This window comes from Lampetra planeri, chromosome 8 (genome assembly GCF_965212315.1).
Source record: "Lampetra planeri chromosome 8, kcLamPlan1.2.h2, whole genome shotgun sequence".
NCBI classification, from domain to species: domain Eukaryota; kingdom Metazoa; phylum Chordata; class Hyperoartia; order Petromyzontiformes; family Petromyzontidae; genus Lampetra; species Lampetra planeri.
This window is the reverse complement of record NC_136114.1, coordinates 14,548,725-14,574,866: the sequence shown is the minus strand read 5'-3', so window position 1 is coordinate 14,574,866 and position 26,142 is coordinate 14,548,725. Positions and strand designations below refer to the sequence as shown.

The following is a 26,142-nucleotide window of genomic DNA, read 5'->3' as shown; positions in this document are numbered from 1 at the left end:
GCTAATTGTTGTTATTGTTGCTGCTGTAACTTTGCTGACCCCATTCCCCTGACTGGACATCTGTGAAAAAGAGCTTCATAGCTCACCAGATTCCTCCTCCCGTCTAAAGAGAGATTCTAATTCCGCTTCTCTCGCCTGGTCCCACCGGCTCGTGCGGTTGGCCTCTACCCCCCCCCCCCCCACGGTGTTGAGACGCCGGCGAGGGACGCCCACGGCTTGCGCCACCCACTCTTGGGGGGGTTGTCGGCGCTCGGCCGAACCCAGGGACACCGCGCTCAGCAGCGCCCGGTGAGGCCGGCACGGCGCAATGTGGCGGTGGTGTGCCCGCGGCCATCACGGCAGGCCGCCCTTTGTCTCCAGTTTACACAAACCGCGCCGAGGTGCTCATTTAAGGCTGAGTTGACCTCGGGGAAGCCCAGGACAAGTTCAATGTTGTCCGTGAGCGGGAATCGAACGCCAGTGGCCGGGTTCGTTGTGCAGCGTAGCGCTAACCGCTGCGCCACCACTCCCCAATGACAAAGATCCCCCGTATAGCCCTAACAGACTGTTATCACGCAAAGAGACGTTCACATAGGCGTGTGCACACACACATGCGCGCACGCATACCGGCGATGGAGTGGAGAACTTGCGCAGCTGTCCCCAGGGCCGCTGTGCGGAGGAGCGGCGCCCGTTGCGCGACGAGAAGGCCCGCTTGCGCCCCGTGAAGAAGCAGTGCGGCTCCACGTCCTCGTAGGGGTTCTCCCGCGACGCGTCTGCTGGCGCTCCCCCAGCGACGCCGGCGCCACCGCCATGCACAGACACAGACACAGGTAAAGTCCCCCGCACCTCCCACCGGGTGGACATACATAGCCGGTAGGGGCCCCTATCAGAGCTCCTGTGTGCCTCGCCCGGTACACAGGAGCTCGTGGGTTCGACCCCGACCCTGACGATGCCTGCTGTATATTTGGAGTTTGCAGTGTCTCTCTCTATCCCCTTGGACGCGTGGATGTTTTTCCGGGTCCTCTGTTTTTTATCTCTCCACATTTAGAACCAACATCACACGCTCAGACTATTTTACTGCTATACATTGCCACGCCATGATGATGATAAGCGAACTCCGTTGAGCTATCCATTTGTGATAGCAAGGTCACTTCTGAAAAAGAGCCGTACAGCTCAGTGGGCCTAACCTGGTGAAATAAAAATAGTTTAATCGTTTTTTTATAGTTTATTAAGGCCGGCACCTATGATGACGGGGTGAGGGGGGGGCAGCTCCCTTACCGACGATATCCTCGTACACATTCTCCTCCGAGCCGTTCCGCCCGTGTGCGCTCCTCCGCTCCGGGTTTTTCCTGCCGATGGGCGGGAGCCCATCACCTCGATCCCTCGGGGTCTCACTGCCCTCCAGAGATTTCCTGCCCATGAAGGAATGCACACGTGTACACACATACACACGTGTACATAGACACGAGGACACACATACACACGTGTACACACATAGACACGTGTACACACGTGTACACACATAGACACGTGTACACACGTGTACACACAGACACGTGTACACACGTGTACACACAGACACGTGTACACACGTGTACACACAGACACGTGTACACACGTGTACACACAGACACGTGTACACACATACACACGTGTACACACAGACACACGTGTACACACAGACACACGTGTACACACATACACACGTGTACACACATACACACGTGTACACACATACACACGTGTACACACATACACACGTGTACATAGACACGAGGACACATTGAAAAAGCTTTTCTTTCGAACTAATCTTTGTATTTAGTTTGTTGTTCTTCCCTCCGCACCTCCGATTAGCACGGTTGGCTTCATACGGTGCAACAGAAGTTCAACCTACATACATACACACGTGTAAATAATATCTCTCGCTTTCGGACGCTCGTTTTGTAAATGAGATAAACTCCAAATGATGAGTGCAGCCCTCCAACGGAGCGCATCTCTTTGTGCGCGCCAGTGAAAGCGAGTGACCGCGAGTGACCGTTAATGCCGCCGACGCACTTGCTGCCTCCGCTGCCGCCGCTGCCGAACCGACTCTTGCCACGGGCGGCCCTCGGCTTTCGCGACACCACGGGCGTCTCCTCCAGCAGTCGCTCTCCTCCTACTCGGCATCCCACCCCCACGCTGCCGGACTCCTCCCCATCCCCCCCGTCCCCCTCCTCCCCGGCGCCATCCACCGCCCCCGGTGCCGGCGTCGTCCGCTCGGCGTGGTACTCGAACGTCCGCCGCGGCTTGGGCACGGGGTTCACCGAGATCGGCGTGAACGCCGCCATGACGCCGCCGCCCCCCGGCCCTCCCCCCGACGCGGCTGCCGACCTTGCGCCGGAGGCGGCGAAATCGTTCGGCGGCGAGGCCGATGACGAACCCGGCGATGGTGGCGGCGGCGTTGCTGGCGAGGAGACCGTGGCGGCGGCCGTGGGCCTGAGCGACGCTCCGTCTGGGCACAGCGGGTCGGCACGGCAATGATCGGTGGGATGCTCGGCGAGCGTAAAAGTTTGGTTGCGACGACGCACAACTTGGAGGCTTGCAACACATGTCAGTCTCACCGCAATTGGTAAGGTGATGGTTAGGGTTATGGTTAGGGTTGTGGTTAGGGTTAGTGTTACAGTATAAATGATCGAATGAGACGCACACAGCAGACAGCCCCCAAGCAACGGTGCAACACTCGTGACACCACGCAGACTGGAGAGTACACAGGACAGGAGGACAATTCAGGCAGGCGCTGGTGCCAAGAACACGGACGGTCGAGCCTGTAGGCGACTACAAACACGCCGCCGTCATAGCCACCGAATAACGGCGCAGGCTGGAAAACCACGAACAAGGCACAAACGTGCGCACAAATCACACGGCCTTTTCGCAACCAAAAATAAACATCAGCATATCCCGAAGAAAAGCATTGTGGTCCTCTCTCTTCTTAGATCACTGCCAGCACAATTGTGAGCGTTCTTGACTAGCGCTGTGCCGATGAGTCGTGATTAGGACGGCACCGCTCCAGAGCCTGTGTGTCACTGCTGTAGCCGCTGTCAGTCAGGGTCACTCAACAAGAGGAGACCACAATGCAGTGCTTCAGGAAGTGCCGATGGTTTTTTTTTATTTTGCATATGCACACTTGGTTGTGCGTCTCGCTACACATTTCTGCGCCCCATCTGCAAACGCAGACAACACAAAAACCAGACGGACAGAAAACAATTACGAAGGAGATATAAAAAAGATGAAAAACAACGGAATAAATTTCGATTTAAAGCTTTCGTGACTGCAGGTATTCATCTTCTTGGTTCTTTCGGTAAAGTCACGTAGAAGGGAAATAATGAAATAATAATACAATAAAAATAAAACATAAAATAAAATATTATTTTATTTAAATTTTTCTTTTATTATTTCCCTTCTACGTGACTTTACCAAAAGAACCAAGAAGAACAACGGAATAGTATAAACACAAGAAAAAAACAATACAATTTTCACCCCAAATTGCGATAATTCGTCAACCCTTGAGAAACTCGGACAACAATTACACTCTCCCACTGAACGCTCAGTGGGAGGGAATGGATTTGAAATGCAAGCGATTCAATTGCATTCTCCCCCTGCGAGAAGCATTCGCAGTCTGACGAACAGTTTCCAAACGTCATGTACCAACGCCTGGGATAAGCAAGAGAGTTGTCTCAGATAGCGTAACGGGAGGTCACGGGGTTCAGCAGTCCATGGTTCTCAGGTTTAGCGATGTGATGGTCCCTGGTCAGTTTTCAACAACTTACACAAAGACCCATAGACTCACACAGAGACCCATAAACACATGGACAGAACTTATAATCAAGCCGGGATCGTCAGCCTAGTCACCGATGACTTCACAAACGAAGACAAAAAAAAACCCATCGTGACATTTCAACTCGGCATCCCTAACCCTGCCGAACTACGGCGGTCGCTTCTCAACGGCCGCCGAGCGAACACGGGGGGAGGCTGATCGCCCAGTACCGAGGATGGAGGCTCCCAGCGTGGCCTCGACGTCATCCAGCAGCGACTCCCCACTCACTCTCCTCCACCCGGTCTCCGTGGGGCTGGCGTCGTCATCGCCGCCGCCGCAGCGCTCCCCACTCCTCCTCGAGCCGCCCATCGCGAACCTCCCCCTGCCGCCGTCCGCGGTGCCGAGCGAGAGGCTCGCCGACTCCATCCTGCGGACGAGCGCCGCGTCGGGGCTGTAGTAGTTCCCGGGGAACTGCAGGAGGGAGGCGAGGGGGGTCGCTGCCCCCGTTGCCCCGCCGGCACCGGAGGCGGCGGAGGTGGCGGGAGGGCCGGGCGAGCCGGCCAGGCCTTCCTTGGCGGCCTTCTCGAAGGTCCGCACGCGCTGCAGCACCGACTCGCGCCGCTTCGAGTCGGCGCTGGCGCTGGCGGCGGCGGCGGCGTCGGAGGGGGAAGGGTGGCGGCACGCGCGGTCGGGGTCCCTGGCACGGAGGCGCACGCTCGCGCCGGCGCCCGGACACGGGGCAGGGACGCCGCCTGGGATGGGCACACGCACGCACACACACACACACGGGCAAGCACACACACACACGGGCAAGCACACGCACCACACACACACACATAAGCACACACGCATGCACACATACACACACATACAGGCAAGCACACACGCACGCACACACACACAGGCAAGCACACACCCACGCACACACACACACACGGGCAAGCACACGCGCACACACCACACACACACACGTACGTTTCTTGTTATCATTTGAGTTTTCACGCCGGCGAACAATTCGTTCTATGTGATTGCTGTGCATCTCTGTGCGAGTTGATGGATCTCTGTGTGAGTCAATGGGTCCCTATGCACATCTGTGGGTGTCTATACGAGTATATGGCTCTCTGTGTAACTCTATGGGTCTCTATGTGAGTTCATGAGTTTCTATGAGTCACTGGTGTCCTTGAGACCCCCCACTTTAGTGACGTGCGGCTTAAACCCGGATTCCAACCCCACACCCTTAGCGGTGCTGGCTCATCATCTGTCATCACCCCCCATCCCCACTCCCCAAGCCACTTCAAGGCCCACTCGTTGCTGCGACGCCGGCAGCAAAACGCAAAACCCGGGGGTCGACTCCCGTTACCGTTCTCCGCTCCCCGGCAACCTCCGGCGTCGCCGTCGCTTCGTCCGCCGGCGCCGTCGCCTCCCGGGAAGGCGTTGCCCTCGCCGGGTGGGGGGCCCCCCGCCCCCCCCCTCGCGCCCTCGAGGGGGGGGGCGGCGGTGACCGCGCGGGCGACGCCGCCGCCGCCGCCCGTGACGCTGAAGCGGCTGATGATGGAGACGCGGTACCCGGCCGGGGCCCGTGCCATCTCCCCCGTGGCCGAGCCGGCCGGGACCGTCGCTGCGGGACAGCCATATGGGGGAGGGGGGGGGCGTTACACAGACAAAGGTCGAGCCGTGTAGCCCGCACGAGGCTGTTGGGGCAAGTGGCGTTATCGAGCGACGGTGGAGGGAGGAGCGATGGCGTGGGCTCGACGGGATGGTGTGTGCCGGCACCGCATCCGCCCGGCCGCCTTTGTCTCCCCAGTGGCGACGTTTGATACGCCGGGTATTCTGTGAAGGTTTGGTCGACCGAGGAGAGGGGCCCAGGACCAATGCAGATATCACTCGCAACTAACGTTGCTCGTGGCGGGGAATCGAACCCAGGTTAATTGTGGTCCGGTGCACGAAATACCGCATGCAAACATACGTACATACCGAGTTCATCGACTTACACAGAGACCCATTGACTTACACAGAGACCCATTGACTTACATAGACACCCACAGACTTACACAGAGACCCACAGACTTACACAGAGACTCTTAAACTCATTTAGTCATCGAGGTCCAAAATGAGCGGTGGCGAAGGGGCGAACACTCCGCAACCGTGAATCCGGCCGGGTTCAATGCCTCGCCGTAGCGAACATCGCTTGCGAGTCCGAACCGGCCCCAAGAGACGGCCTCCCCTTCCAACCAACCGACGCTGGGCAGTGCAGTTAAGTACGGTCAAATGGCCCCCCGTATGTATGTGTGTGTGTGCGTGTGTGCATGCGTGATCCGAAGCTGCGAACGGTTACAATTGATCCGGTGCAATGCAGGGAGTGGCGCGTCCACGCCCGTATCCCGAAATAAAACCCAAACATCTAAAACCTAAAACCAAAAACCCAAAAGGCTCACCTCCATTCTTCACGGCGACGCCGTTCGGCACCGCACCCTCCGCCGTTTTGGGGGGGCAGCCGGCGCCGGTGACCTCGGCCGCGGGGGTCACGGGTCCCCTAGGGGTCCCCGCCGCCCCCCCTCCTCCTCCTGCTCCCGCCCCCCTCTGCTGCTCCGGGGGCAGCACGGCCGGGCCCCGGGGCCGGGCCTGCAGCGCGGAGCTCACGTAGCGGGGGGGCTCCGCCGTGCAGGGCCCCCCCCCGCCGCGGGCTCCGCATGACCGGCCCCCCACGGACGCCTTCAGCGCCGCCGCCGCCTTGAGGCCGCTCCTGCGGACACACGTGGTTCATAACGGCCGCGTCGCCGGAGCGTCGATAGAGCCCGGCCTCAGCGGCGTGGTTGGCACCCGCCACCACCCGCCATTGACACCCCACACCGCCCCCCCCCCCCGCCAGTGCTGTTTGTTGCTGGCCGCTCGGCGTGCCGGCCCTTTAATGAAGCGAGGTGAGAACCGGTCGCGATCCCGGGCGTCGCTCCTGTAGACGCGTCGCCGAACAGCGCAGCGCGGAAAGGGGGGAAGACGCAGCGGGAACAGCACGAGGGAGAAAGCACCCCCCCCGCCCAGCCTCCCCCCCAGCCCCCCCGTGGTAACGCAAAGGGGGGGGGTTCAACGGGGACATTCAAGATTCCGGTAAAAGTAAACCCGGACCGTTGGCCCGAGCGGTGGAGCGAGCGGTGGAGCGAGCGGTTCGCAATCGGAAGGTCGAGAGCTCGGGTCCTGGTTGGGGCGGTGGTGGTCGGCTCGGCCCATCATCCCTCCCTCCGGGGCGGGGGGTTCGATAAAACGAGTACCGCTCTTTACATCGGGAAGGTCAACAGAGGTTGTGCTCTTGGAGAGACTCGCCACCCATGCCATGGAGGCTTGTGACCCAGGACGTCACAAGCCTCCATGGACGTTTGGGTGATGCTGATACTGCTGTGTGTGATCCCAGTTGAGGGCACCACAGAGGCGAGATGTTAACTACCTCGCCTGGTATACAGGAGGTCATCGGTTCAATCCCAACGCTGATGCCTGCTGTATATTTGGAGTCTGCGTGTCTCTCTCTCTCCCCGCGGTCACGTTTGTGCCCCCACATATAGAAGCAACGTGCGTGTACAGTATTTGGCTGCTACTGTACATTCCCACGTGACAAGCCACTTCGTTGAGCTACCATCTGTGGCCAGGTCGCTTCTGAAAAAGAGCTACGTAGCTCAGTGGGACTTACTTAGGTAAAGTAAAAAAAAAATTTTTTTGTTTAGTTTTTATGGAACGCTGAGCGAGGGGAAACTTCGCTGCATGCGCAGGGAGACGTTTCGCAATCGCGCATTCACTCCCGACGGCGCGAATGGCATCCTCGTGAATCTGGCGGGGGGGGGGATCGTCGTGAATTGCGAACGATTTAAACGCGGAGTTAAGAAACGCGGCAAGCCTGAGATCATGGGTTTGAATCCTCGTTTCAGCCGCCCGTGCTTAATCCGGATTCTCAAGCATCGAAAGTGGAGGGTGTCGGCAGCCGGTCATCAATTGACCGGGGGGCCTGTAATCCAGCACTGTCGAGGCAGCAGCGAGGGCTGGTAGATCACTACACACACAGATGTTGTTCCTGTGGATGTCCCGGAGGAGTCGTACCCTGGCTCGCCAGGAGAAGGTGGCACAGCAAAGTGGCGGACTAACACCAACATCATCTGTCCCTTCTATACGGGGGATAGAGCGTTGCGCCCTCGCACGCGTGGGTTTGCTCGAGGAGCTCCCGATTCTTGCCACGTGTATAAACACTCATCGCTAATTGGCTGACAAGTATATTAATCAACAGAGGACCACAGATCTTGGGAAGTTGTTTGGCAGCTCTGGCTCACCGCCCAGCTCTGCTGCCTCGGCAATTTAGATGCAATTTGCACGAACGCCAATGATGCAATATACATAGAAATCATTACTGTAACTTCCCGTTGCACATTCAATGGTTGCAAAACGACAGCACCGAGGACTAAAAATACAACTCGCGTTGATTGCCGCATGACAAACACCACTTCAGATTACAACAGCACTGTGCAGTTGGAGTTGTCTAAACATGTTAATGTGGCAGGACCCACAAAGACAAAGATCCCCCATATAGCCTTAACAGACTGTTGGGGCAAGTGCCATTAGCGAGCACCTCTGAAGGGCGGCACGGTACACAAGGGGGTTTTTGGTGGCTAACACCACGCCCGACCCGCCTTTGTCTCCCCAGTGGCGATGTTTTTTTTTACACACCGCACCCAGATACTCATTTCAGGCTGAGTCAACCTAGAGGATGCCCAGGACCGGTTCAGATAATCGTCACTGGTGTTAGCCGTGAGCGGGAATCGAACTCGGGTCGCCGAGTTCGTGGCGCAGCGTAGCGCTAACAGCTACACTACCACTCCCGACGCACAGACTCACCCACACACGCACACACGCGCACACGCGCACACGCGCACACGCGCACACACGCGCGCACGCGCACACGCGCACACACGCGCACACGCGCACACACGCACACACGCGCACACGCACACACGCACACACGCGCACACGCGCACACACGCACACACGCACACACGTGCGCAAGCACGGCCTGCAAATGCATTTGCTTGTTCAACGCAATGAGATCATCCCTTGGCAGGAGTCCCAGTCCCCTGCGTGGGGGTCCAGGCACATCCCACAGGCCAACCCCGGCCCACGTACGCACCATCACCTCCAGTGCAAACATCACTATCATCAACATCCTCCTCCTCCTCACACATCCACTTTCATCAACACCATCAGCAGCGGCAGTGTCAACATCAGCGGCGGGCCGACTGGGCAGATCCTGAGCATAGTCTCTGTGAGCCTCGGTGAGGATGAGCAGGAGGAGGAGTCATAGCGAGGAGGAGGTTGGAACAAAGAGGAGATGGAGGAGCAGAAGGGGGAGGAAAAGATAGCGCAGGAGTGAAGAGGAAGCGGAGAGAAGGGCCCCTCCCCGTTCATCGCTGCTGAGTCGCACGTTCTGCAGGCGCCGCGTGGAGACCACGACGGAGTGCGTGGTGGTCGGGGGGGGAGGGGGTAAGGAGGGGGAGGGGGTCTCGTATTTGATCCGAGCAGACCAGCACCACGCACCACACGAGGAAGAGCAGCGGGAATTATTTATTTACCTCTGCATTGAAAAGACTTTCTCCTGGCCTCGGCGATTCACGCGACGAAGGCGGCGTCCACCCCTTCGTACAACCAGGAACCCGGCACGTCCGTGCACACTCGGCAGCGTCAATAACCAACGCGCCGCACACGCACCGGCTTGGACTACCGGCGTCCCATCGGCAGAGCCGCGCTTGCTCGAACCGACGACGCCGGCGCGACCGGTTCTCGCGAAAGCACTCGCTCCACAAACGCCGCTCACCGCCGCTCACCGCCGCTCACCGCCGCTCACCGCTCATCCGCTGCCCCCCCGCACTCCCGCGCCCCGCACAGGTTCGCCGCTGGCGCCGCCGTCTTCGTCGGCGTCGTCGCTGTCTGGGAGCGGCTGGTGCTGAGCCCGTTCCTCAAGGCAACACCACCGCCGCCACCGCCGCCACCGCCGCCACCACCGCCACCACCGCTCCTATTGGCCGTCATCGCGACCGCCCGGCCTCATCGTGACCTGCGGACACGCGTCACAGGGACGTCGTCACAGTCAGCCACCGTGGTTTCACGACGTCATCGCGGGAGCCGTCCACGCCTGCTACCGGTCACGACCATCAGCATCGTCGTCGTCATCGTGATCATCATCATCGTTATTCATGTCGAGTGTTGTGGGTCGCAGCGTGTGGGTGTGATGGACAACCTGACGAGTACTCCACCACCCCGACCACGGGCCGAACAAAAATGAAAGCTGCCGACCGAGTTTGTGTTTTCACCGCAACAACAACAACAAGAAAAGGTGCGAGAAACGAAAAGCGCGGACAACCTTTGCTGGACGCATTGCCGCCGGAGGATCACGACCCAGCATTGCGGGGGGGGGGGGGGGTTCCTGTGCCGCGTGCCCAAGGCGTCGTGCCCACACGGGCCAAGCCAAATCAATGAATCGTGAATCGTAACATCGGTCGTGAAAGCCCACGAATCAAATCGTCGTCATCGTCAAGGAGCGGTCTGGCGAGCCCCCCCTCCACTCCGTCGTGGCCCGAGTGGGTCGTTGTCAATAACATCAATAACGTCAACAACATCATCAACAACATCATCATCGTCGATGTCAATTACATCGTCAACAACAACACCAACATTATCAACAACATCATCAACATCGGTAACATTGGTGATGACGACATCACACATTGGCGATTAAAAAAAACTGCCACCGTTATATCTAATTGCCAAGCAGGCGAGATCGAACGCAAGCAGGCAATCGAGCCCGCGACCTCTGGATTGCAAGTCCAGTGTGTTGACCACAACACCGCCGTAGGCATGAGAAGTGATCTCCCATCGCCTGTTAGGCAGAAGGCCATGGGTTGGATCCCAGACCCTGGCGATGATTGTTGTTGCATATTTGGAGTCCCCGTGTTCTCTCTCTCTCTCTCCGTGGTGGTCACGTGGATTGTTCTCCGGGTTCCTCCGGTTTTGCACCCCTCCTCATTTAGAATCAATACGCATTCAGGTTGTTTGGCAGCTTTGCATTCCAACATGAGAAGCCAATGCGATGGTGAGCTCGCATCACGTGTGACCTCTCCATAACAGCTGAGAGTTCAGTGGGTTCTCCACCTTAACAACAATAATAATAATAAAATGCTCTCGAGAATGTCTCCCTATTAAATGTGGTAATGAGGGTTGTTTTGGGTCCCGCCACATGAACGTGGAATGTCCACATTTACTGCCCTCTGGCGCTGGCCGTTATGTTCCTCCCGTCAGACGTGGGCCCTCCCTCTCCAAATACAGACAAAGCACAAAGACCCCCGTAAAGCCTTAACAGACTGTTGGGGCAAGTCCTATTAGTAAACGCCCATGAAGGCTGGCACGACACACGAGAGGCTGGGTGGCCAGCACCACGTGCGACCGCCTTTGTCTCCCCAGTGCCGATGTTTTATACACCACACCAGCTACTCATTTGAGGCTGAGTCGACCTAGGGGAGGAGGCCCAGGACCGGTTCAGATAATCATCGTCACCGATGGTATTGGCCGTGAGCGGGAATCGAACTCAGGACGCGGGGTTCCTAGTGCAGTGAGCCAACAATTGCACCAACGATCCGGTAACAAAGCCAAAAATCCCCCGTATAGCCTTAACAGACTGCTGGGGCAAGCGTTGTTAGCGAGAACCTATGACGGCCGGCCCGGCACACGAGGGGGTGGGGTGGCCAACACCACGCCCGACCGCCTTTGTCTCCCCAGTGGCGATGTTTACACGCCACACAAGGTACTCATTTGAGGCTGAGTCGACGTGCATACACACAGGCACATCATGCACACACTGACACGTGCACACAAATATGCGCTCGCACGCGCGCACGCCGCCCCCATCCCAAACAGCTCCCCCCCCCCGAACCCTACTGTATTGTGCAGGCTTCAAGAGAGAGGCTCTTTTGTACCCGGGCAGAGAAAGAGAGCGGAGGATGGGGAGAGAGAGTTTAATGTGAGAGAGAGTTTCAAAAAACTTAAATTCTTCGGCCTTTTGTTTGCATGCGGAGAGAGCGAGGTTCCGGGGATGCAACTTTCCCTGCACTCTGCCCGTGCTCTTCCCTCTCTCTCTCTCTCCCATCACTATCCTCCCACTCTCACATCGCCATCCTCCTACTCCCCACCCCTACTCTCCCATCACCCCCCCTACTCTCCCATCGCCATCCCCCCACTCTCCCATCGCCTCCCCCACTCTCCCATCGCCAGCTCTCTCCCTCTTCCACTCTCCCCCCTTACTCTCCCATCGCCAGCTCTCTCCACTCTCCCTCTTCCACTCTCCCTCTTACGCTCCCATCGCCAGCTCTCTCCCTCTTCCACCCCCCCACCTTACTCTCCCATCGCAAGCTCTCTCCTCTCTCCCTTAATCCATTTCCTCTCTTCCTCTCTCCTCTCTCTGCCATTCTCCCCCTCCCTCTGCCATTGCAATCTCCCTCCCCAGCTCTTCAACTCGACTCGACTCCCCCCAACTCTCCCATCGCCATCTCTCTCTTTTATCCTTCTCGCGCTACCCCTCAAGCTGCGCCAACCACAGCGCCACAGCCTCCCTATGGCTCTCCATACACTGTGTGGGTATCTACGTGCTCTGCGTTAGTCAATGGATGACTACGTTAGTCTAAACATCTATTTGCAAGTCCACGAGTCCCTTTGTAAGCATTTTTTTAAATACATGGGTCTCTATGCAAGGCTATGGGTCTCTATGGAAGTCTATGCCGGCACCTCCTATGAGTACGGTTGGCTACGTACGGTGCGACAGAAGTTCAACAAACACACTTGATACCCCTCCTCCGTCTCATTGTTTTTGTGATCATCTCGCCAGCGGCTCCCCGAGTCACGACAGCGACACGGGGGGTGAGAGCAGCAGCAGCAGCAGCAGGAGGAGGAGGAGAGAGTTGGGGAGGTGGAGGGGGGGGATGAACCAATGAATCACCATCGTCATCATCCTCATCATAAACACCATCAGACTCATCATCAACATCATCAGCAGCAGTAGAAAAAACAGCATCAGAGTCATTATCATCATCAGCAGTAGACATTGTAGAGTCATCCCGTGGCTGCGACAGTGTTGGTGAGGAGGTGAGAACCACCAACATCATCACAAGCGACTGCTTTATCCACTGCTGGATGAAGGCTTCCCCACGCCATCCACTCTCCCCTCCCTGCGATGCTATAAGCGGACCGAGTCCTTCCCGAGTGGAGCCGACCTCCACCTCAACGCTCCACCTCGTCGCTCCATCTCCGTGGTGAGTCACCCTTAAGGGAGATCATCCTCTCATTTGGCTGCCCCATCAGCCCATCACCCCACCATTACCCCATCACACCATCACCCCACCATCAGTCTCGGTCCATCAGCCATCGGCTCCTTGTGGCCTTGATGGCTCCAGCCCGAGGCCCCACTAGCTCCTCCTACTGACTCTGTTAGTTTCACCAGGTAAGACCCCACTAGCTCCTCCTACTGACTCTGTTAGTTTCACCAGGTAAGGCCCCACTAGCTCCTCCTACTGACTCTGTTAGTTTCACCAGGTAAGACCCCACTAGCTCCTCCTACTGACTCTGTTAGTTTCACCAGGTAAGACCCCACTAGCTCCTCCTACTGACTCTGTTAGTTTCACCAGGTAAGACCCCACTAGCTCCTCCTACTGACTCTGTTAGTTTCACCAGGTAAGACCCCACTAGCTCCTCCTACTGACTCTGTTAGTTTCACCAGGTAAGGCCCCACTGGCTCCTCCTACTGACTCTGTTAGTTTCACCAGGTAAGGCCACACTGAGCTGTTAAAGGTTTGTTTCGAAAGCGACCTGGCCACAAGTGACAACTCAACGAAGTGGCCTTATCATCATCATGTTGACATGTATTGCAGCCAAATACTCGAAACGCGTGACGTTGATTCTTAATTGTCGGGGGGATGGTAACGAGAGAGACACGCAAAACTCCAAACATACAGCAGCAGGCATCATCAGGGTCTGGATGGATCCCACGACCTCCTGTAGACCAGGCGAGGTAGTTAACATCTCCTAGTCACCAGAGTCGACGCGAGGCGTCTCTCGACCCTGCGTTCCTCCCCGCGCGTGGCAACGCGAACCTCAGCGGAGCGCCTCGCACGGGGCGAGGGGTAAAGCATCCCAGCAGCCAGGGGCGGTGTGGCACCCCCACCCGCATCGCCCCCCCCCCGCATCACCCCCCCCCCCCCATTGTCGCCCGACCCGACCCACGCCCCCTGCTCTCCCACTCATCCACAATTCAAAGGGGGGGGGGGGGTGTAGGGGGGGGGGCGGCGTGTGGGGGTGGGGGATGGGGCTAATCTCACAGCCCCCCACGGTAATTCTCGCTCGGTGTAAACACAGAGGAGCCCCTAAACCCCCGAACAGTCCCACAGGGGCCCCTAAACAACCAGACAGGCCGCATCACGGCCCCACCACCCCTCTACCCCCACCGCCCCTCAACCCCCACCACCCCTCTACCCCCCACCACCCCTCTACCCCCACCACCCCTCTACCCCCACCACCCCTCAACCCCCACCACCCCTCTACCCCCACCACCCCTCTACCCCCACCACCCCTCTACCCCCACCACCCCTCTACCCCCACCACCCCTCTACCCCCACCACCCCTCTACCCCCACCACCCCTCTACCCCCACCACCCCTCTACCCCCACCACCCCTCTACCCCCACCACCCCTCTACCCCCACCACCCCTCAACCCCCACCACCCCTCAACCCCCACCACCCCTCAACCCCCACCACCCCTCTACCCCCACCACCCCTCTACCCCCACCACCCCTCTACCCCCACCACCCCTCTACCCCCACCACCCCTCTACCCCCACCACCCCTCAACCCCCACCACCCCTCTACCCCCCCCCACCCCTCTACCCCCCCCCACCCCTCAACCCCCACCACCCCTCTACCCCCCCCACCCCTCTACCCCCCCCCACCCCTCAACCCCCACCACCCCTCTACCCCCCCCCCCACCCCTCAACCCCCTCCACCCCTCAACCCCCACCACCCCTCTACCCCCCCCCACCCCTCAACCCCTACCACCCCTCAACCACCACCCCTCTACCCCCCCCACCCCTCTACCCCCCCCACCCCTCAACCCCTACCACCCCTCAACCACCACCCCTCTACCCCCCCCCACCCCTCTACCCCCCCCACCCCTCAACCCCCACCACCCCCACGACAACAACAACGCCGCCCTTGCCACAGCGCCAGCTGCGAGGGCGCGACGTGCGGGGTGGCGTGAGCCCCCCCCTCCCCCGTGCAGTTGCACCGCCTGCGCACCCCTCGATGGCCACGTCACACAGGCCGGGCGAATATCCGAAGGTGGAGAGAAAGAGGGGTCAGGGTTGGAAGACTCGCGGTCGGCTTCAGCGTTACAGATCAGACACGCGTCTATGTGTGTGTGTGTCTCCGTGTCAATGACTCCGTGCCTGTGTGTGTGTGTCTCCGTGTCTCTGTGTGTGTCTCCGTGTCAATGTCTCCGTGCCTGTGTGTGTGTGTCTCCGTGTCTCTGTGTGTGTCTCCGTGTCAATGTCTCCGTGCCTGTGTGTGTGTGTCTCGGTGTCTCCGTATTTGTCCAGCAAGCTCCCCTCTAACACCCTTCACGCACAGGGAGGCTTCTCCGACACGAGCGCACCTCTGTGGCTAACACGACCCCAGCACCCCCACCTCGTGTAAGGTCGCCCTGGGTTTCTTGCCAAAGCTTCGTCCTCATCCCAGTGCCTCTTCCCCCTTCCTCTCACTTCGTGGGTGCCGCGGTGGGGAGATGTTAACTCCCTCGCCTGGTACACAGGAGGTCGTGGGTTCCATCCCGACCCTGCCGCCTGCTGTATATTTGGAATCTGCGTGTCTCTCTTCCCGTGTCTCGCGTGGGATTTTTCTCCGCAATCCTCCGGTGTTTCCCTCCGCAGCTATGATCGGCAACAGGCGTTCAGAGCGTTCGGCTGCGATACATTCCCACGCGACCGTGAGCCATGCTTCGTCGAGCTATCGTTTTGTGATGGCAATGTCTCTTTTCAAAAAGAGCTACGCAGCTCAGTGGGGCCTTACCTGGGTAAAACACAAATATAAAATGTGGTTACCTTTAGGAGTTTACTGAGACATCGCCAGCAACACACAGCATGGGTCGCGGAAAACGAGCCGGCTACTCATCACGTGGTTTGTGAGTCGTAAGGGGGGGAATGTTTGACCCCCCCCCCCCACGGTCCTAAACAGGTAAAGGCAAAGCCGGAGCATCCCTTGACCCAAGTGCGCTGCTGAATTGCGAAGTGGTACAGGGAGACGTAAATAAATAAACAATTTGGTGCCAGTTCTGGGGGGTTTCTTTTCCCGTCTGAATAGAAACTTTCCACACACCCCCCCTACACCTCCACACACACACCCCCCCACACGCACACCCCCCATGTTCCACGTGTTCAGCCAATAATTCCACTAATGAGCGTTTGGCTCTCTTAGGGGATCGGGAAACCGGAGAACCCGGAGGGAGAATCCCACCACTCAAAAGCTCCGCACAGACCGATTCAATAATCTACTGCTGCACCAAGCATCTGCTGGTCGCGTCGCAAGGCTGGCTGGCACTGCCGGTATTCTTGATAGCCACCGAAAGGTACAAAGATACCCCCCTCCCCCCGCGTCTTGGCTTGACAGGCTGTTGTGGCAAGTGCTGTTAGCGAGCAGCACCTACGAAGGCCACCACCACGCCCGGCCGCCTTTGTCTTCCGAGTGGCGATTTCTTATTTTACGCACCGCAACAGGTACTCATTTGAGGCAAAGTCGACCTAGGGGAGGCCCAGGACAAGGTTTTTAAATAATCGCCGCTGGTGTTGGTGGCCGTGAGTGGGAATCGAACTTGGGTGGTCGGGATCGTAGTGTAGCGCGCTAACCGCTGCGCCACCGCTCCCCAGATGCACCCACCCTGTGCATGTCCCCCATGCCCCCCCCTCTTTATTTTCAGGTCTCTCCCCAAAGCTCCCTCCTCATCCCCGCGCCTTCACAACACTCCCTGGTATTGCTTCCTGCCTCCTTCCTTTGAGTCAGTGAGTGCGTGCGTGTATGGGCGGGTGAGTGAGTGTGGGAGTAAGAGGGGTGAGTGAGTGAATGGGTGAGAGGGTGAGTGAGTAGGTGAGCGGGTAATCAGGTGGTTGAGTAGGTGAGAGAGTTGGTGAGTGTTTGCTTCGATTGGAGAACAAGCGGGTCAGTGAGTGGGTGGGAGAGTCAGTAGGCGATTGAGTGTGCGAAAGAGTGGGTGAGTAGATGGGTGAGTGAGTAGGTGAGTGGGAGACTGAGTAGATGAGTGAGTGTTTATGCGAGTGTATGAGTAGGTGATCGAGTGAGTGGGTGAGTAGGTGATTGAGTGAGTGGGTAAGTAGGTGATTGAGTGAATGGGTGAATGCGTGTGTGAGTAGATGGGTGAGTGGGTGAGCGAATAGGTGAGTATTTTAGTGGGCGAGTGAGTGGGTGGTTGAGTGAGTAGGTGAGTAAGTGTTGGAGTGAGACGTTCGTTACATTCGGGGCCCATTACCAATGCGAGCCGCTGTTGCTGCTGAAGGTGTTGACCCGGATCGTCCCGCGAGGTCACAATCACCTCCCCGACTCCGCGAGCCCTCCCGCCCCCCCGCCCCCCGCCCCAGCGTTCCGTTCCCAGCGAGCGGAGTGCGAGAGCGGTGCTCTCAATCTGGATCTCGTTTGCGTTCAAGTTCTTTGTTTGCCTTTCTTGGCCTAAATCTCCGAAGCAGCCAGGGAATGGGTTGGTTTTTCAGCGACGGAGGGATGGAGGGAGGGTGGGTGATGCGAATGAGAGAGGAGGGAGAAAGAGAGTGAGGGAGAGATGGGATTCGAGAGTGAGGAGGATGGAGAGTGAGAGATGGGAGTGAGAGTGAGGATGGAGAGCGAGAGGAAGAGAGATTGGAGAGTGGAGGTAGAGAGAGAGAGAGAAAAGGAGAGCGATGAGATGGGTGGGTGATTGGAGTTGAGAGTGAGGAGGGTGGAGAGAGAGAGTGAGAGATCGGAGTGAGAGATCGGATGGAGAGAAAGAGGAAGAGAGATTGGAGTGAGAGTGAGGTGGATGGAGAAAAAGGGAGAGAGATGTGAGTGGGAGTGAGGAGGAGAGAGAGCGAGGGAGAGCGATGGGACGGGTAGGTGATGGGAGTTGAGAGCGTGGAGGAGAGAGGAAGAGAGATGATGGGAGGGGTGGGGGATGTGTGTGGGGTGGGGAAGGGGAGCTGCGAAGGGATACGGACCGAGCCTCGGGGTTTATATTTAAACATTTTGGAAGGAATGTGTCCTGGGGGGTGGGAGGTGGGGAGGCAGTCAGGGCTGGTGGGGAGGGGGACTATGGGCTGAGTGGACACGCAGACAACACGACCGGCACTCACAAGGGGCTTTTGTTTACAGAGATCCTGGACCCCGGGACACACACAACAAATATCTGCAGCAACTTCTCAAGTTCGCTGCCGGGATTTCAATTACTCAGCCAGTGAGAGACGGGGGCCCGAGTGTGAGAAACGGGGGTCACAGTGTGAGAGACGGGGGCAACATGTCGCAATGTGGTGGTGTAGTAGAGTGTGGGTACTCCAAGGCGTCTGGCCAGCGTGGAAGAGTAGGCCAAATACCCTCCTCCGGTGTATGAACCATCACGCCACGGCAGCATCCTCAAATCTACAGCCCCCCCCCCCCCCACTAGAACCCCCTCGAGAGTGAAGGCTCTTCCGCCAGCATTGTCGTGAGCGACGAAATTGCAGGGCTGCGCCTTCATCCTTAACGAGCAATCCTACGCCACAGCCGACACGCAACACGCGCGTCAAAAACGATGCGAGGCCTTGAACTGAACAATGTATACGAGGCGGCGACGTTTCGGGCACTGGCCCTTCTTCAAGGCACGACTCCAGACTGTTGTTCCCGTCTGTCCGAGTGTGAGAATCCATCCCTCTTCTCGTGGGATCCCAGCCCAGGGAGGAAGGAAAGCAGCGGCGGCTTAGGGCGCCCGTAGTTGATCATCAATAAAGGTGTTGAGATGAAGGTGGTGATAATGATGCAGTGGTCATCCTATAGATATACTGGCACTTGCCATAGAAACATCAAATTTCCAGAAAATGGCTTAAAGCACAGCAATGGACGTGAGTGTTCGTTAAAAACCGCCTTCCTAATAGCCTTGGAGAGAATCGCCGACCGATACTCAATTATTGATGATTATAATATTTACTAATCACCACACAGTATTCACTCACTCGGATAAAGAGAGAGAGAGGACAACTCAGGAACCGCGGGGAGGAACCACAGAGACAAGCAGGGGGAGGTAGCAGCAGCAGCAGCAGCCACGCGGTGAGCTCACGCGACCACCCCTTGTTCAAGCTCTGCGGTCCTCTACATATGAAGGTCTTATCGGCCAATTGAGGTGCGTTTACGCACGTGGGAGGGAACCCAATCATCCCGAGAATCCCCGCGCGTGCGAGGTGGGGAGAGGGTGGCGCAACTGTTCGCGAGTGTGGATTGGCAGCGGCTGACAGGCTCACGCTTTAGTCAAACAGTCATTGCAGCCATCTCTCTCTCTCTCTGCAAACACTCATCCCCATTGGTGGCTTCATGTGAACCAGTGCTGCAACTGCCACATTGCACGTATTACGTACGCTGAACTTCTTTCGCACCGTGCGTACCAAACCGCGCTCATCGGAGGTGCAAGGGACAGACAATCCGTAGGACAACCACCGTGTTCTCTCCACTGCTGGATCATCACCATCGCTCACGGCACTGCGATGGCCACGTGATTCGCCGTCCTCCTCGACACCATTGACGAACAGACTTACGTCAAGTGATTCACGTAATTCTGTTAATCTCAACAACGAAAATCAACGCGGCCACTTGCGTAATGCCCGTGAAATATCCTGCGCTCCTTGCGACTTGCATAATTGACTATGATCAATGCTGTGCACCAAAACCTCGCCCATCGCGGGTTTTCCCCAACGCAGTTATGACCGTTCGCTCGCCAATCGCGCGCCTCCTGTGGGGCGACTGCTGCCCGCATCGCGGTGCAGCAGGAACTGCACTGCCCCGGCTGCTGCTGATGCTGATGCTGCCGCGGAAGAACCCCCGCGCGAGACGTCTCGCCTCCATCTCATCTCACACGCAGACCACAGCGGGTCCCGGGTCACGTGCTGTGATTTGTTTTTTACTGCGTCATATATTTTTTCCTCCCATTCTATATTCTATACACTTGCTGTATAAGTTATATTTAACGCTGGGGGGGATTCATTGAAAAAATACTTCCTGATTAATGTCCGGGTTAATGTAGGGGAACGTAGAACGAAGAGAGGCGGTGTCGTGTTACGAACTGGGAAGCAAGCCCTGGTTTTCCCATAACGACTTTGAGTTTGCAAATTGCGGATTTGCCGATTCCGGCTGTTTTCAAAAACGTAAACAAACCCGCGATGGGCGAGGGGGAGGTTTGGTGCAACGCAAATGAATCCAGTACCCTCGCCAAATCGCCGGTGTGATGGAGTTCTACCGGGTGGCATGACAGAGTTCTACAGGGTGCATGACAGAGTTCTACAGAGTGGCATGACAGAGTTATACAGGTGGCATGACAGAGTTCTACAGGGTGCATGACAGAGTTCTACAGAGTGGCATGGTAGAGTTCTACAGAGTGGCATGGTAGAGTTATACAGAGTGGCATGGTAGAGTTCTACAGAGTGACATGGTAGAGTTCTACCGGGTGGCATGGCAGAGTTCTACAGGGTGGCATGACAGAGTTCTAATGGTGGCATGGAGCCACTTGGACCCTGGGCGATGATTTCTCGCAGAGCGCCTTACAAGGCGTAGATTCACACAGGAATGCGTGTCACATCATTCCTTCCTAATTGTGACCGCACATGCGATTTGCCCCGTTTGTGTCACTTCTCGGTAATTAGCACCCTCGCTGCGCTCCCCGCCGTCTCTCCGCTTCGTCTCGCCAACTCCACGCCCCGATGCTGGTGACGAGTCGTGGCACCGGCCCCCCCCCCCCTGACGTGCGGCGACACGCGGGGGAGGTTCGCATCCTGCCGTGCGTCTGCCACCAGCTGCGGCCGCGCCCCCCACCCCCCCCGGCAATGTAACGGCGCTCCGCTAAGTGAGACGCACCCCGACCAGCAACTCGTGCCCCGTGTGTCAGTGACCACGCACACCTGGCCACGTGCACGCACGCCCGATTGTTGCTTTAAAATGCATACGGCGCTAAAAGCGCGTCTTACAATCTATAGACTGCGGCAATTCATACATATATAAGGCGCCGTCCCTGTGTTATTCCACTGCTGGATGAAGGGGGTTGTTTGACCATACTTCACCAACAACACCACGCAAGGTGCGTGAGGCTACGCAGATGCTGCGAGCCATTAGGGACGTTCCCTCAGCTTTGATGAGCCTCGAACTCCCGCCCCGATCCCACTCCGCCTCTCCCCTCCCCCTCCCCACCCCCTCCCCGCGCGTGGAAGGCAGCGCGCACCTGTGAGGCAGACAGCCTCCCCCTCTCCCTCCCCCTCTCCTACTCCCCCCTCTCCTTCTCCCTCTCCCTCCCCCTCTCCCTCCCTCCTAGTCTCCTACTCCCCCTCTCCCTCCCCCCTCTCCTACTCCCCCCTCTCCCTCCCCTTCTACCCCCCTCTCGCTCTCCCTCTCCCTCCCCCTCTCCCTCGCCCTCTCACTCCCTCCCCCTTTCTTCATCACTCTCCCACTCTCTCCATCCCTCTCTTTCTAACTCTCTCCTCCTTCCCTCTCCCTCCGTCTTGCCCCACCCCCCCCCATCCACTCACGGTTCTGCAAGCACAAGCGTCAATCCCGGCTCTGTTAATGAGAGATGTTGACCACCCGGCGTGTGTGTGTGTGAAAGTGCAAGCGATTGAGAGTGTGTGAACGTGTGTGCGTTTGTTGCGTGTGTGTGTGCGTGTGCGTGTGTGCGTGTATGTGTGCGTGTGTGTATGTGTGTATGTGTGTGCGCGCGTGTGTATGTGTGCGTGCGTGTGTTCGTGCCTGCGTGTGTGCGTGTGCATGTGTATGTATGTGTGCGTGTGTGTATGTGTGTGTGTATGTGTGCGTGTGTATGTATGCGTGTGTATGTGTGCGTGTGTATGTGTGCGTGTGTGTGTATGTGTGTGTGTGAGTGTGACATCGCTCTGTACCACGTGACATCGCTCTGTGACACGTGACATCGCTCTGTGACACGTGACATCGCTCTGTGACACGTGCAATACGGGAATGTTTTCCAGTCAGCGAAATATCCTGCGGCTTAAACGAGTATTGAGCCATTGGTGCTGATCTCCTGTTTACAGGTCCGAACTGAACCAGTGGTAGAAATTCCACATTCCTATGCCGTGGGGGAGGGGGGGGGTCAGAACCTTTTTCCAGGAAAAAAAATGCGGAGTATATTAGTCGGTGAGCACGTGGTCTATCGTCAGTGGCAGCCGTGCAGTTCCTTGCAATACCGGTGACAGTCTCGGTACAAATCAATTCCTGCTGCTCGCAACACGGAAGACGCCGACTGCAGTACCATCCGGGTCAAACCTGGACAAGTGGCAACCCTTGGTGGTGGTGGCGAGTCTCTCCATAGGACAACCGCTGAATACAACGTGCTACTCGTTTTATCGACCCCGGAGGGGTGATTGGCTGAGCCAAAACCCCTCCCCCCCCCCCGCACACCAGGAATTGAGCTCGCAACCTTTTCCGATCGCGAACCGCTCACTTATCCGATAGTCGTGCATCATTATTGTCGGTGTTGGATTAGCCGCTCCTTGGAGGGAGGGAGGGAGTTTCCATGGAGTTCCAGACATAACAACGCGGGCAGCCAACTTCACAGAGACGGAGACTCCAGGAGAGGGGGGGGGAGTTTAATACAGAGAAGTAAGAGCGACAGGGAGGGAGAGAGGTAGAGTGAGAGATGGGGAGGGGCATGGGGAGAGAGGTTGGGAGAGATTGGAAGAGAGGGGGGGGGGTGAACGTTAGCGGGAGAGAGGCGTGCAGAGAGAGAGAGGAAGGTGGAGAAAGTGCACACCGTGGGAGACTGAGAGACAGAGAGCGATAATTGGAGAGTGGGATGGGGAGCTTCAGATAGTGAGAGAGAGAGAGCCTGGGAGAGCGTGCGAGAGAAAGGATGGGTGTAAAGTTAGAGAGACTTTGACTTTTAAACAACTTTTATTGCCGCCAGCAGCAACAGCACTGGAGGCGATTCCGATATGAAATACACAAAGTCACCAGCAACACAAATGAAAACAAACGATAAATGCACCGCGCACAACACGAAAGAAAAGTCACGTGGTGGTGGTGAGAGGGGAAAGAGAGAGGGAGGGAGAGAGCGACACCCTAACAGGCAAAACGGAACACGAATCATTTATGGAGGTCTTAAACCCAGGGGCACATGGAGCGAAGCAAACGAAACTCGATGCCAGAATCTGCGTGCATCGGATTCCACTCCACACGACACAGGGAGGGGGGTTGGGCGGGGGGACGAGGGGGTGAGGGGGTGGGGGTCCCTCGGGTTAATGACACAGACGGAGGAGGGGGGGGGGACAGGGGGTTTGGGGTGGAATTGGTGAAGGGGTGTGGGGAGGGAGGGGGGGGTCACGGGTTTATTGGGGTCGGGTTTGGAGAGGGGGGGGAGTAAGAGGGTAGGTGAGGAGGCGGATTTGGTGGGGGATCAGTTTGCTGGGGGGGGGGGTTCTGATGGTGGGTAGGGAGTTTGGTGGGGGGAGGGTTTTAGTGGGGGGTGGGGAGTTTATGGGTGGGGGTTTGTGATGTGGTTGGAGGGGGTGGGGTCAGTGGGGGAACCCGTGACTTGGAACGCGCAGCCCCAGTGTCGGAATTCCACGAGAATTCCTATTGCACCTCTTCTGCCTCCTCCACCTCCAACACCTCCAACACCTCTTTTGCCACCTGCTCCACCTCCACCACTTCTTCCTCCTGCTCCAATACTTCCACCAATACCTCTTCCTCCACCTCCTCCAACACCTCCTCCTCTTAACACCTCCATAACATAACAACCGCCATTCGCCACTAAGTGGCGGTGACGTCACCACGACGCTTGTGCCAGGCTATGTGCACCTTGAGGTCACGTGAAGTATCGAACGCCCGCTGGCAGGAGGTCACGGGGTAGATCCAGGTGCCACGGGTCGACTGACTGACATGACCGAGATGACTGGCTGATGCACCACCTGTGCCCCCTACTGTGCCAACTTGCTGTGCTTTAGCCACCCGGCGCTCCGCTCGTTGTTGTGAGCGTCGCTCCTCCGCGCTCCGTTGTTGTTGGAAGGCGACTGCCTAAAACTGCCCAGCAGCGTCCTTCACGAGCCTCCTGCACAGAGGCCGATCTTGACACCGCTGGTACCAGTCATCGGCAAGTCTACTCAGCTCCACATCCTCCTGTACCACATCACTCCCTCTCTTCCCTGGCCCGTGCCGCGCCCGTTTAGCCCCCTCGATCCGGCCGAACAAAAGCTGTTTAGGCATGCGGTGGCTGGGCATGCAGGCTACATGACCCAGCCAGCACCTCCTCCACCTCCACCACACACATTCACAGTCACACAACTTAATTCGTGCTGTTGCTACGTTGGCAGTGGTGCATACTTAACAACAACAACACACCCAACACAGCCTTTTAAACCGTACAATATATCGGGTTTAATAGGCGACGTTCCGGGCAATGGCCCTACTTCACGGCACATAACAGACTTCTGTGTCCCTTTTATCCAACGCAGAATCGCTGAACAGTAGCATGCATCGTTACACGGGCGGTTAGCGAGCACCTATTTGAATGCGGCGGTGTGGCCAGAACCATGCCCCGGTCCGCCTCCGTCTCCCCAGTGCCGATGTCTACGCGTGGTTAGGGGGGTGTCGGGCTTTCGACGTCATTCGCGGCCAGCCTTGGCCGGTCACCGAGAATCGAAACCCAGGCTGCCCCCAGTTCGTAGCGCGGCGGTGCTAACCATTACGCCACCGCTCCACTGACACACGCGCGTAGGAAGGGGAACCGGGGGATGGACAATCCGCGTCGGTGATGACGACCCAGGCTGGAACCTCGGCCGCGTGCTACCGCCTCCTCCCGCATCCTGCGAATGTCAGCACCCAATCCCCCCCCCCACCACCGTCCCCCCTGCCACCCCGACCCCTTCATTCCCCGCAAACCGCGGTTCCCACAGTCCCTGCCCACCCCCTACTCCCAATCCCCCCTCCCCGCGCCCACCCCCATCTCGACCCCTTCTCCCCCCCACCCCCCATGCCGTGTCCGCTTCGGGCCAGGAGCTCAAATTTACGCGGTCAGCACAAAAGGCGACGAGCAACAGAGCAACGAGTTGACTGCTGTTGTGTCGCATGCGATAGATAGATAGATATTGGTCTGTCCGTCCGTATGTCCGTCCTTCTATCCATCCGTCTGTCCATCTGTCTGTCCGTCCTTCTTTCTATCCATATATCAATCCATCTATCCATCTGTCTGTCCGTCTATTTGTCTTTCCATCTCTCTGTCCGTCCGTACATCCATCAGTCTATCTGTCTGTCCATCTATCCATCCGTCTGTCCGTCTATTTGTCTGTCTGTCTGTCTGTGCGTCCATCCATCCATCAGTCTATCCGTCTGTCTGTCTATCTGTCTGTCTGTCCATCTACCCATCCATCTATCCGTCCGTCTATTTGTCTGTCCATCTGTCTGTGCGTCCATCCGTCCGTCCGTCCGTCTGCCTGTCTGCCCGTAACACGCGGGGGACACGATGACACACAGCGCTTCTGCGGGGCGTTTCCTGGCCGCACAGTACCGCGCATTGTTCGGTACGATGTCCGACGTTTCGCTGCGCGTGCCGTAAATGTTCTTTAAGCTTCTTGATGAACCTCTAGGTAAGTTAATAATAGGCACGAGGAGAATTTTTAAAATCATTATTTATATATTAATATTTAAAATCATTATTTATATTATTGCTTTGCCCGGGAGGCATGACGCGCCCCGGCTGTTACGCGGAGGCGTGGATCTGACCCCGAATTTTTGAAGAATCCAGCGAAGCGATTTCACTGCAAATGCCACGCGTTGCGAGAAGGGGAGGGGGGGTGTGAAGGAGGGTGATGGGGGAAGGGAGGGGGTGAGTGGCTGTGCGGGGAAGGGGGGTTACGGAGAGACGGGAGGAGGGGGGGGGGATTTTGAGAGGGTGGAAGACGGAGCATGAGAGGGGGAGGTTAAGGGATGGCGAGGTCAGAGCTGTCCCTAAGGTGCACGGCGAATCGGGGAGACCGCCCCGTGCCCCGCGCTTTGGGGGGCCCGACGCTTCATCGTCAACGGTGTCAGATG

At 57.6% G+C, this 26,142-nt stretch overlaps 1 protein-coding gene across 1 annotated transcript in view; it reads right to left on the bottom strand.

The window, feature by feature from the left end:
* Window positions 1–7,137, bottom strand: part of LOC144720461 (DENN domain-containing protein 2B-like) — a 39,662-nt gene extending 32,525 nt beyond the window's left edge. The window contains exons 1-7 of the mRNA XM_078597264.1: window positions 7,100–7,137; window positions 6,208–6,515; window positions 5,133–5,390; window positions 4,003–4,524; window positions 2,035–2,470; window positions 1,258–1,391; window positions 607–755 (exon numbers count right to left, since the gene is read on the bottom strand). Coding sequence (XP_078453390.1) covers window positions 607–755; window positions 1,258–1,391; window positions 2,035–2,470; window positions 4,003–4,524; window positions 5,133–5,390; window positions 6,208–6,515; window positions 7,100–7,137 — 1,845 coding nt within the window. The remainder of the gene's footprint in view (window positions 1–606; window positions 756–1,257; window positions 1,392–2,034; window positions 2,471–4,002; window positions 4,525–5,132; window positions 5,391–6,207; window positions 6,516–7,099) is intronic.
* Window positions 7,138–26,142: the final 19,005 nt, after the last annotated feature.